The sequence below is a fragment of the Nematolebias whitei genome, chromosome 13 (assembly GCF_014905685.2).
Source record: "Nematolebias whitei isolate Nwh7 chromosome 13, NemWhi1, whole genome shotgun sequence".
In the NCBI taxonomy this organism is placed as follows: domain Eukaryota; kingdom Metazoa; phylum Chordata; class Actinopteri; order Cyprinodontiformes; family Rivulidae; genus Nematolebias; species Nematolebias whitei.
Genome location: NC_056510.1, coordinates 21,073,754 through 21,085,936, shown reverse-complemented (window position 1 = coordinate 21,085,936; position 12,183 = coordinate 21,073,754). Strand labels below are relative to the sequence as shown.

At 39.9% G+C, this 12,183-nt stretch overlaps 2 protein-coding genes across 2 annotated transcripts in view; one reads left to right on the top strand and one right to left on the bottom strand.

Moving 5' to 3' along the window:
• The window catches only part of osbpl6 (oxysterol binding protein-like 6), a 792,463-nt gene that overhangs the window by 661,778 nt on the left and 118,502 nt on the right, over positions 1-12,183 (bottom strand). The window lies entirely within an intron of this gene.
• Positions 1-12,183, top strand: part of LOC119419737 (obg-like ATPase 1) — a 50,016-nt gene that overhangs the window by 30,975 nt on the left and 6,858 nt on the right. Inside the window, exons 8-9 of the mRNA XM_037687120.1 lie at positions 10,240-10,380; positions 10,955-11,051. Coding sequence (XP_037543048.1) covers positions 10,240-10,380; positions 10,955-11,051 — 238 coding nt within the window. The remainder of the gene's footprint in view (positions 1-10,239; positions 10,381-10,954; positions 11,052-12,183) is intronic.

Below are 12,183 nucleotides of genomic sequence, written 5' to 3'. Positions count from 1 at the left end.
TCTATCTATCTATCTATCTATCTATCTATCTATCTATCTATCTATCTTTCTTACAAACATATAAACAGTTTGATTTGTTACTAAAAGGGGCAAAAGGCTTTAAATAATCAGAAGAGAAAAATGTTTTTATGCAAATGAGTAAAAACATAGTCTAAATGACCAGTAAAGCAAAAGGATGAAGTAATAATTTTGGTTTTCCTGGATCTGATGCTCAGGTCTGCCTGCAGGAGGAGCTTTTACAAAGTGAAGGATGAAGCCAGACCCAACATTGATTCTAGGATACAAGCACATGTTAGATGTGTGTTTGACTGACCTGTGACACGCTGGCTGCACGTACGTTTATGAAAACTAAAACCACAAACAGTAGCGAACCTTTCCTTCCTCTTCATTTGCACTGTGCCTGATAAACAGCACTGTAGATACATTTACAGGATCAGCTGGCGTGAAATGCTGGCACAGTTTTGTGCTGAAATGTTTTGCCCTCGCGTTAATAAAAGAAACTGTCCAGATGACCTGATTGAACACTTTTGGATTTTATACCTGGATTATTGAGCATGGACTTTGGTATCCCTGCTCTTTAAATCAAACAGAGTGCCCACTCACACCTCATCATCATCCCATTGATTGAAAACACCTGACTCTAACTCAGGGATGGGCAAACTTTCGGACTCGCGGGCCACACAGAGTTCTAAAATTGGAGCGAAGGGCCGGGCCAGGAACAGATGGATGGAGTGTTTGTACTTGTACAAGTGTACTTCTACACTTGTCTCTAAAACACGCCAGTGTCTGTTGTGCACTTCTCCTGGGGAAATGCTGGAACTACAGGTAAAATGACACCAGTTTTTTTTTTCCTATTAAAATCAGTTTTTTAAATATAATTTGAACCAGTTGCAATTTTAACCTCTTTTTGGGGGGTGCTTAAGCACCCCTAAATTTCTAAATTTTACCTCAGCACCCCTGAAAATTAAAGTATAATATATATATAATTATTATTATTATTGTTGGGTTTTTTTTGTCCAAATTTTGGACAATTTCAGCGGGCCAATTAAAAAGCCCAAAGGGTCATATACGGCCCGCGGTTTGTCCATGCCTGACTCTAATTTCACCTTCAAATTAACTGCTAATCCTAGAAGTTCACATATTTTACCCCTCACAAATATGTAATATTGGATCATTTTCCTCAATAAATAAATGACCAAGTGTAATATTTTTGTCTCATTTGTTTAACTGGGTTATCTTTATCTACTTTTAGGACTTGTGTGAAAATCTGATGATGTTTTAGGTCGACTAGATAATATACTGGAGGGAAAACAGATTAAGCTCTGTTTTTGTTCCTTCCAGTTTACTGATAATCGTTTTTATGAGTAAATTAGGTGGTTTCATTTTACTTGTTTGTTGGGACAGATCATTTCCAAAAACTGGTCAAGGTTTCAAGGTTCAAGATGACTTTATTGTCAATCGCATCACATGAAGCGGAAACGAAATTCTGTACTTAATTTTGACAAACGAGCTATTAGTCATGAGTCAGTGTCTCTACAACCCACAGTATCAATGCTTTTAAACTCCCATAAACATGTTGTTAGTCATTACTTGATGACATGTTCCACTCATGTTCTTAGTAAGCACTATCTAAAAAGTTTACTTTGCAACTCCTGCAACATTATAACTTCCTCTTTGACTTTTTGGCTGTGTGGGAATCTGAGAAACTGGCTGTGTACCTTACAGTCGGCCCTAATGGATGCCTTTAGCGAGCTTTCAGTGAAGGGAAACAACAGGAAAAGACATCCAGTGAAGCTGAAACAGATGTCAGCTCAGTTAACCTGGTTATTGACTGTCCCCAGGTTTAGGTAATGAAAGGACACATGTTGACATGTCACCTCATTCTCTTTGATGTGTGCAGTAATGAGACAGAGCTTGATGAGACTTTTTCTCTCATTGTTTTTTTACTTTGTTTTGTTCAGGTTCAGATAGCCAGACCTGTCCCTGTTCTATCAAAGCACACTCTGATGAAGACATACAGTTTCTAATGCATCTAGACACATGTGCAACAAGACAACGTGGCTACTTTCTTCTGCGAATTGCTCACCTGTAGAGCTTGTAGTTTGACATTTTAGCAGACATAAAAGAGATGCCTGAAAGAGTCAAGTTTGTCTAATGGTAGATCTCTCTGGCTTTGTCGAGCAGGGCTTTTTATTTTCTTTCTGATAAGGTTAAGAGCAAACAGGCAGGCTACAGAGCGTAGCCTGCAGCCTCAATGGCCCTAATGAGACAAATAAATGAATTAAGTGTTGCCACATAGAGCTCCTGAAAGCTTATTATCAAGATTATTATTGAACTGTTACAAAAAGGGGGAGAAGAAGAAGGGGGTAAAAATAGATGTCGGACTGGAAGGGGGGGCATGATTGGCTGATGTTACATATGTCCTTGATTACCTTCCTTCAGCTTTTATTCTAATAAGTGGCATTCTTTGTACTCCCCGGGACAGCTAGACAGTCTGACACACGATGAGAATAAATATTGCATGTGGTAGACATTAAGCTGTCATCCTGGAAAAAAAGAAGAGATGGAGAAATCTGTGTGGTGTTCTTCGACGCTACACTTTGCCTGCTCTTGTCACAATTGTCACTTCTTGATGACTCTCCCCCCCTTCTCTCTCTCTCTAGTTCTCTCTCCCTCTCTACCCCAGCCCCCTTATTTTCTCTCGCCCAGTCAACCACCAGAAATGACAGCATGGATGCTCCATATCAAGGAAAAATTTTGGTGATGCAGTTTGTACTGCTTTGTGTTAAATTATAATGTTTGTTTGTTTGTTTGTTTAATCCTCATAAATAGGATTTTCTTGCCTCATCAAGAAAACTGAGTAGTGGTTGAAGGTTTCGTATCATGTGTGGACATGTAAAGTTGCAGGATTTAATGGGCGCAGTTATCAAAGAAAGGAAAGTTGTTTAAAAAAGCTTGTTACTTGCTCACCCTCGAGGTTTGTTTGAGAAACGATGTGAGATGATGCTCTTAATTAAAGCTGCTCCCATTGTGCATGCACCATGTTCCGTTTCCTCCAGCTTGTGATTGCTTTGAAGAATGAACGAAGTTGATAATATTAGTGATGGTGTGTGTGTGTGTGTGTGTGTGTGTGTGTGTGTGTGTGTGTGTGTGTATGTGTGGTGTGTGTGTGTGTCAGTTCCTTCCTCCTCCCGTGTAATGCCTTTCTATGCAGCTGGCCACAGGGAGCAGAGAGTGTCTGCACTCTTGTCGCTCAGGAGCTCACCACTGGGAGGATGAAAAGCATCCCACAGAGTCCCTGACTTCCCAGCCTCAAAAGCCACCATGAGCTCATACCTCTCTTTTCTGTCTTCCTTAAAAGATGATGGAGAGAGTGGGGATAGTGTATGCTGTATGCTGCAGCATCCCAACCATATAAATTGCTCATCCCTTTAACCTGGAACCAGAACAGAAAGGACTCAGTCTATGAATTGATGAGCGTGTAGAAGAGAAAATGTGCGAATGGTTCATTGAGCAAGTTTAAGCATTTGTTAGGATTTTTTTTTTTTATGGGGTTCTGTGAAATAGTCATGAACAATAAATATCTTACCTGTTGTAGATAGCTTTTGAAACTGACTTCAGTCACATAAAATGATCAGTTCAGGCAAAGACTATCAAATATATCTTTGCATCAATGTCAATTTTGCATTATATTTATTTACATAGAATTACATGGTTATTTGCAAGCACAAAAAGTGACAGCATCAGCTAGCTGTATCACTTCTGGTGCAGCTGAGAACCCTTCAGAATGAAATTTCATGTTGTTGTTGTTTTTTCAATTAAAATGTTTATGTAATGTGAAACTGACAATGTTGTAAAAGTTTTTAAATAGCATTACCATGAGCTGCTATATTGGAAATATTTGAGTTGTGATTTGTTTTAAATTTCACTACAGTTGTTGCCCTGCTCTGACATTAATTTGTCTGTCTGGGAATGTGTGGTTTTTTTTATTATTTTTTTTATAGTTTGGACAGTCAATTAATTTGAACATTCTCTGATCAACACATCTGATTTTAAAGTAATATTCTCTCTCTCGGGCAGTAATCAGACACAGTCAGCACAACACTGCCCGTGGACATCGTCTTCACAAGTAGGCATGTTTTCATAACATTGGTGTCCATTCTGTTAATAGAGAAAGTCTCTCTGGAGCACTGTGGTGCTGGACTATGACACTTGTTTCATTTCATTCAGCTTTACTTTTCACTTTTGGCTTCTGTTAAAGGTAATATTATGGATTGCCCATAACCTTGCCACAAACCTTCAAAAGATCTGACCTGTTCAGTAGTCTATTTCCCAAAAGATTTACCGTATTGTTTGGACTATAAGGCGCACCTGATTATAAGGCTCGCTGTCGATTTTTGAGAAAATTAACGGATTTTAAGTGTGCCTTATAGTCTGAAAAATACGGTCAAACTGGGACTGAAACACATTCTGACCATCTCATCTTCTGAAAGGACTGAAATGGTTTGGAGTGTTTAAGTCAAGCCACCGAGGAAGCCGGCTTCACGGCGTGACAGTGTGATATGGTGACGCTCTGACTGAGCAGCTGGACGCAGGATTTAGAATCTCTGACCTGTCCGAGGAGATGTCCAACACACAATTTATGTGTGGCGCTCTGTAAAACAAGACTGATTTGACATGCCTCTTGTGATTCTGCAGTGCCGACTTCTATAACGAGCGTGCACATTTTTCATTTGGAGGTTCATAAATGACCAGAGGCAGCTTAAAGAGGGACTTGTCTTTGCAGGCGTATGGTGAAACTGTTTTGTGAAAGAGCCTAATGATGTCGAGGATGTAGGTGGCAGATTAACTCTTACCTTAGTTGCATTTGAATGGAGCACTCAGACTGGAGGTGATGTCCCACCTTTTTACTGGCTTAACTGGTGCCTCGCAATAATGATGCCAACCTGTGTATGGCAGACACAGACCTAGGTCTTTGTACTGGGTTGCGCCCCCTGTACTTTTAGAAAATTTCCATTTGTTTTCCCCTCCTGAGCCGTTTAAGCAGATCAAAGCTCTGACAAAGGCCATGGAAGCCCCAGGCAAGCAGAAGCAGAGGAATTATGCCCCCTCAGGATTCCCACACAAAAAGGCAAATAAGCGCTGAAGGGTGGTGTCCCGGAGGGATGTCTCTATTCAGAGCCAATCTGCCAGAAAAAGTCAAATTGTTGTTTTTTGTTATTTGCAATGTAAGATCTTTGAAATAGGTTGTAATAAATATATCGGGCATCAAGTTTCAAATTAAAAGGCACTTAAACGTAATGTGCATGACTCCTGAGTTTTTGACTTGTTTGACCCTGAAAAAAATCAAATAAAAATCAGCATTTGTGTTGTAGATTTGTAAACGTTTGACAAAAGTGCGTGCAGAAAACTAGAATTATCTCTTTGACTGAGGAGCACAAGTAAAAGCGCAAACATTGCTCGCGCTTTCGCCTTGTTTGAGCCTTCATGCCGCTGAGTGATTAGCAGAAATAATGTCCCTGTCACCCTTTAATCACATTAAAACGTGGTTAACATTTAATTTTTCCCACTTGGTATGCAAAAAATTTCCACTTGATTTGCAGCAAAGGCCATTGGAATTCCATTATAAAAAGAATAAAAATTTCAGGCATCATTTGTTCAGAGAGGGATATCAGGAGGAGAAAGTGCTGAATCTGTCTATTAACAGAGCAATGAGAGATGGCACTCAGCGCTGGCACATAATATGAGACTGACAAGACACGTGCACTTACTGATTCTAGCTCAGACTTGTAAAAGCTTTTGAAAGTGGGTCAAGCAAAGGCATATTTTATATATATCATTTTCTTTGGGATGAGGAAAAGAGAAGACATGTGTCATCTGTGTCATAAACACAAGTTGAGCTTGTCTTAAAGCGATAGTTTAAGCCATCTGACGTGAGATTATTTGGAAAGATTCTGAACAACTAATGTCTTATTTTGTTGTAAATAGCTTATTTGAACAATTTTAGTTTTGGAAAAAAGTTATGACCAGACTGACAAGCTCTTAAAACTACTTCAATCTCAGAAATGTTATAGCAGTCCATGCTACTTCCTTTGTATAAACTTTCACATCACCATAAGTTTTACATTGCACAGTTATTTATATATTTCCTTGCGTTTTTGCAACCGCAGTAAAGCAGCAGCACCTGAATTGCTAGCTGCTGCCAGAGCATTTCCAGTGGGAACATCATAATATTTCTGTAAGAATATTTGTGTAACATAAAACTTACAGTGGTGTAAAAGGATCATGCAATTGATTAACCATATTTTTCACCCTATAAGTGGCTTTTTTTTTTTGCATAATTTGCATGCCTTGTGACTTACACGCCGAAGCAACGTATTTATGATTTTTTTTCCCATATTTATAAACTAATTTTTGGCTGAGATATGACCATTTTCATTCATTCTGACTGAAAATATTGAAAACTACCATTTTCAGCCGCTAGATGGCACTCGAGCAGTATGGCTTGTGTCTAGTAATAAGTAGAAGTGGCTATTAATGACGCAATCGGCTTGCCATAGACTGCCACTTTTGTCCAGCTTGCTTGGAGCAAACGTCAAATCAGCTTTATTTCACTGCGCCGCTCCGCTGAATTGCAGCTAATTTGACCATTGAAGTGCATTTATTAAGTAGAAGTTCAACGGAGACACACCTTTACTATAAAGTCGAGCAAACAAATAATTGTTTTTAGGTGGTTATCTTGTTAAATTTTGAAGAAATGCGCAGCGAGTCGTCCCTCTGCGCGCCTGCTTCCACGAATCAGGTTTTGAAATGCAGTTGATTTGACCATCAACGTGCATTTATTAAGCAAAAGTTAGACTGAGACACACCTTTACTATAATTTTGAGGAAACAAATAATTGTTTTTAAGTGTTAGTCTAGTTAAATTCTTGTTAAAGTCCTCCCATGCACGATCCCGCGGCCGCCATTTGGCAGCCAATCAATTTTTGGCACAACACCAGCCCACATTTCCGGGTTGTCAGCGGTGACGCATTATAAATGCGACAAATACGGCAAAGCAACATATTTATGGATTTTTCCACTTTATTAGACATATTTGAACTGATATGACTTATAGGGCGGTGCGACGTGTACGGCGGAATATATGGTATTCAAATCCAAGTAGTTCAAAGAACTATCTACAACAGGTAAGATATTGTTTGTTGATAAGCTGACTACAAAGCTCAATGTCAAAAGCACTCAACTCTTCCTCTAAGCCACACAAAGTGATGAGATATTGTGCACAACTAAATGGGAAAAAAATATTTTTTTTTCCTTGAAACATACATTTACATGAGCAAATGACTACAAGATGAGAAAATACACAAAAAGACTGAAGCATGGTTTACAGAAATATCCAATCAAATTTACACATCCATTAAAAAAGTAATTGGAAGGCGCACATTTCTGAGCAGGATGAGGACACAGTGGTGACGCTGACAGAATTGGTTTTGGGAGTCATTCTGACGGCGCATCAAAGCTCTTAATTGACAGTGCTTTGTTTCTGGAGTTGAGGGAAGGGGGAGTTTCATGTTTCTGTGGCAAGGTGTTTGTCTGCTCCTATGTCACTCAGTGCGAGGATCCAGAGACCCCTGTGCTCATTTGCGGCTCACATTCTCCGTCTCAGCCTTACATTATTAAAATCATCCCTCAGCCCTCCACCAATAGCCTCTTTGTTACTCGGCCAGCTTGGCTCGGCTCTGTCAAGTCTTCACCAATTACAGTCCCAGGTACAATGGTCTATTCAAAGGATCACAGCCCTTGACTGGTGTGGAGAGAGTGATTTGTGAATCATTATTCAGCCGCCTGTAGAGAACGCAATACCTGAGGAATGCAAATAACATGCCACCAAATAGACAGCTGTGCTGCTAAAAGTGACAAACTACAGCTGTTATTATCTCAGATTGGATTTTTCCCCCTTTTGGAGCTCTTTCCATCTTATATTTTGAAGCTTTTTTTTTTTTTTTGCTCTTTTATTGGTGAGACTTTGGTTACCACCTTATTGTGGTGACACTCAAACAGCAGCTCTCTATATGTAAAGAGAAATATTAGGTTATGGCTCCTAATAGATGTGCATCTGAACTGAAGGGCAAACTAGAATTCAAAAGCGTAAAAAGCACATTCAGTCAAAACATAACTGTGCTGTCCCTGTGTCTGCTACCCTGTCATGTGTTGTGTATTGATAATCATTAGGTAGAGGCAGCAACGTGGTGCTGCAGGTGATAAAGCGCTGACGTTGTTATTGGAAAAGATGTGATATTGGGGTGGCCGGGTCCCTCCCAGTCTTTGATTCCTATGTGCTTTAAACAGGAAACTAGGATTACACATAATGACAGGGACCCCTTCAGAATCAATTCAGCCGAGGAGCGGCCGTGTGAAAATGGATTTGTGTGACGCTGTTCTCTGCCACCCGTCCAATCGCAGCCTCGGACCTTGTGGAGCTAATCTCATAATTGCCCTAACCCCCTCGTATTGTTCTGACTGAGACTTACCATTAGGTGTGAGGATATCTTTGTCTTGCAATGTCAGGTGTCCTGCTGGACACACACACACACACACAAACACACACAAACACACACACAAAGCAGTTGAGCAGGTGACAAAGACATTTAAAAGTAAGAAAACACTTAGTGGTTATTTGTTCTACTCCCTCCTGGTTCTAGGCTAAATGTTCATTTAACCCTCAGCAGGTAAATGAAATGCTCTTCGCAATGAAACACAAAACAAAATAACCGAAAACACTTCTGTGTTTTTTTTATATTTGCTGTAGTGTTGTAGAGTAAAGCGCCAAAGTATTCTCAGTCTCGTCAGTTTTGCTTGCACGTTGATTTTATACGTGATTCACTGTAGAAAAAAGGGTTAAATTACATAAAATATGTGTTTTTCTGTAAGTTGAAACGCGCACATTCCAAAAGCATCAAACTATTCTCATTTAAGGCAGTGTTTTTATTCCATAGCTTCATTTTATATGTGAAACAATGTAATAATAATAATAATAATAATTGTGGAATTTACCATGAAATTGTGTCAGCTGTGAATGCCAGAAGTTCACCAGGGTATACATGTCATGTGTTTTACTCTACAATTACATGGCAGCTACAGTTACATTGTGTGTTTGCCCCACTCCCTCAGGCAGGAGGTTGAGGAGCATTAAGTGTAGAACCACTAGACTGAGGAACAGCTTCTACCCTGAAGCTGTTAGACTCATGAATCCCTAACCAGAAAAATCACTGTAATGCTCCTTTAACAGGTGACATGTGCTGCTGATTATCCATGCTGCTGATCTCTTGCCTTCATGCTACTGTTTTCGTACCCATCTGCTCACTACAGACTCATGTTCGGGCTGCTGTTTAATATACTGTATTATTTTACATTATTAGTGTTTAGTGTATATCTTAGATCTTTTAGCGTTTGTTTAGCGTTTATCTTAGTGTGTATCTTAGATTCTTTTTATACTTTATATTTTTGCTATTTTGGTGTGTAACTGGGACGTTGAGTACACAATTGTGTTCCTTCCACCTCATGTACCACATGTGGTGTGAATGACAATAAAGAACCTTAAACCTTGAACCTTGATATGTCATTCATTGGACAAATAGTGAATTTCTGAAAGATGGCAACTTTCTTTTTTTTCATTGCAATCCATTAAAAAATACAGCTAAAAGTGCAAATTTAATTTCCTAAAACCCTTAACCATAAATTAAAGTAACAACAACAACAAAAACTTGCATTGATTCTTTGTAACAAAACTTCTCAATTTTTGATTTACTAAATTTGGGCCAACAGAAATGAATGACCAAAAGAAAGTTTTACGCATTACTCTGTAACTTTCATGTTTGACCAGCACAAAATGCTTGACGGAATAAACTTTTAATCTAGAATAAAATGCTTCAAATCCTAATTGAATAGCTGCGAGTGCAGAAAAATATCAACATGTTTTTAATATTTTCTCATGAGAACTTTCAGGTGCTTTCAGTTTCAATACAACAAACAGTATTTTGCCCAAAAGTTTGCAACATTTCCAAAGACTATGTGCTTTTTTCACATTTATGAATCATCTAAATACTTCATGTTCCTATTTTTCCCATGAAAAAAATGTAGCTTTTTCCCACTCATATGCTCTTATTTTGTGAATCTGCACTTGCAAACAATCACTAACTGCTCCCTTGCTTCGCGGCTGCTGTTTTTTTTTTTCTATCAGGTTGGTGAAAATCAAGGAGTGGGTGGACAGTCATGACCCTGGAGCCTTGGTCATCCCCTTCAGCGGCAACCTGGAGAGCCAGATCCAGGACATGAGTGACAACGAGCAACAGAAGTATTGCGCGGAGCACAAGACGCAGAGGTTAATTAGCATTCAGTTTCCCTACACTTTATTATCAGCTGTGTCCTCCATGCACTCCTTTAATTGCATGTGCTGATAGAATAATAAATGGAAGAGTAATTACCATTATAAAGCAAAGGATCCCTCTTCTTACTGAACAACTCAGTCAAAAGGTTTTCGTCTAAATTGAGTTTTTAACTGTCATCTGTCATCTGTAGGTATAATTATAACTTGGGCATTTTTTGCGTTTATTGTTCTCGTGTGAAAAACCTCTGTGGAGAGAAAAATTGTGACAGCGGAGGGTTTTTTTTTTCCTTCTTCTTCTTCTTTTGCATCGAAGACTGAGGCATCGAGTTGAATTCTTAAAAATGTTAAATGAGTCTCCAAGCGTCCTAATTAATCATGCAAACCATTGGAGAGTTGAATGTCTTCTGTGAAATGAAGTGACCCATCTTGCTCACTTAATGGGTTTATACTGGAATGAATAGAGCCTTCCTGCTGAAGAGAGCGTTGTCTAGGCATCAGTGATGATAAAGAATACAAAAACAATTCAAACCCCATGATTCAAGCTCACTTTTGTTCGTCCCCCTTCCAGCGCCCTGAGCAAGATCATCAAGGCGGGCTACGCGGTCCTGCAGCTGGAGTACTTCTTCACAGCTGGCCCAGATGAGGTCCGAGCGTGGACCATTCGGGTAAGAGCATCCTCTGCACACGTATGTTGAAAGCACACACAAACAAACACACACACACAGCATCCCACGTTCCACCCTGCTGGCACCCTCACTGATACCACACTTTCAACTTTGTCATGGTTGTGCTTTAGCTAGTCATTACAGACCAAGGATAACTTCAATTACTGCTGAGCTGCTGAACGGTGAAAGCGGGGGGCTACATTGATTGAGGAGGGCAACAATTGATTTTGCCCATTACGTCCATGAGAATGTTTCCATCCTGTGCAGATCTGCCTGCCCTCCTCCTGCCGCTGGAGATAAGGAGCCGGCGCATTGTGCCTGCCTAATCTGTGTGACGGAGGTTGTCTGTGCCAAAATTGATGTCGCTTTTCATTCGACTGTTTATGGGCCTTCGCTGGGGGCTCCTCCTCTGTGTGTGTCTCAGTTTACCAAGCCCAGCCCGCCAAGAGCTTTTAGCAATGGGATCACAAGATTTACATCAATACAGATGTCGGCTTTACATGTTGGTATTGTACTTTTTTTTTTTCTTTTTGAGTGGAAAGAAATGCAGATACAGAAAGCTATTAGACTGAGTAATATTTTATAAATGCATATTTGAGGTTTAAAGTAAATTCTTGTATTTTTTTTCCCTGGAATATCGCAGTAAAAAGTGTTGTTTCAGGTTACTTTAAATCCTAAATTGCGCAGCAGAATGCTTTCAGTGCTTTGATCGTATCCATTTGAAGATGAAGGCACACTTTCAAAAAGCTTTGCCATTTTTCCCACAATGGCTTGTGTTCAAAGAACTTGTCACCAAGCAGATCGTTACTGTTTTGTTCTCCGAACGTGAGTCCGTTACATGCTCACATTTCAGTGTGTTTGAAATCTTTAAAGGGGCTGCTCTATCCATCCATCCATCCATTATCTTTACCCGTTTATTCCATTTTGGGTCACGGGGGTCGCTGGTGCCCATGTCCAGCAATCACTGTGCGAGGGGCGGGGTACACCCTGGACGGGTCGCAAGTCCATCACAGGGCCACATAGAGACAAACGAGACAAACAACCATTCACTCTCTCACTCACACCTAGGGACAATTTAGAGTTACCAATCAGCCTAACATGCATGTTTTTGGTCTGTGGGAGGAAACCGGAG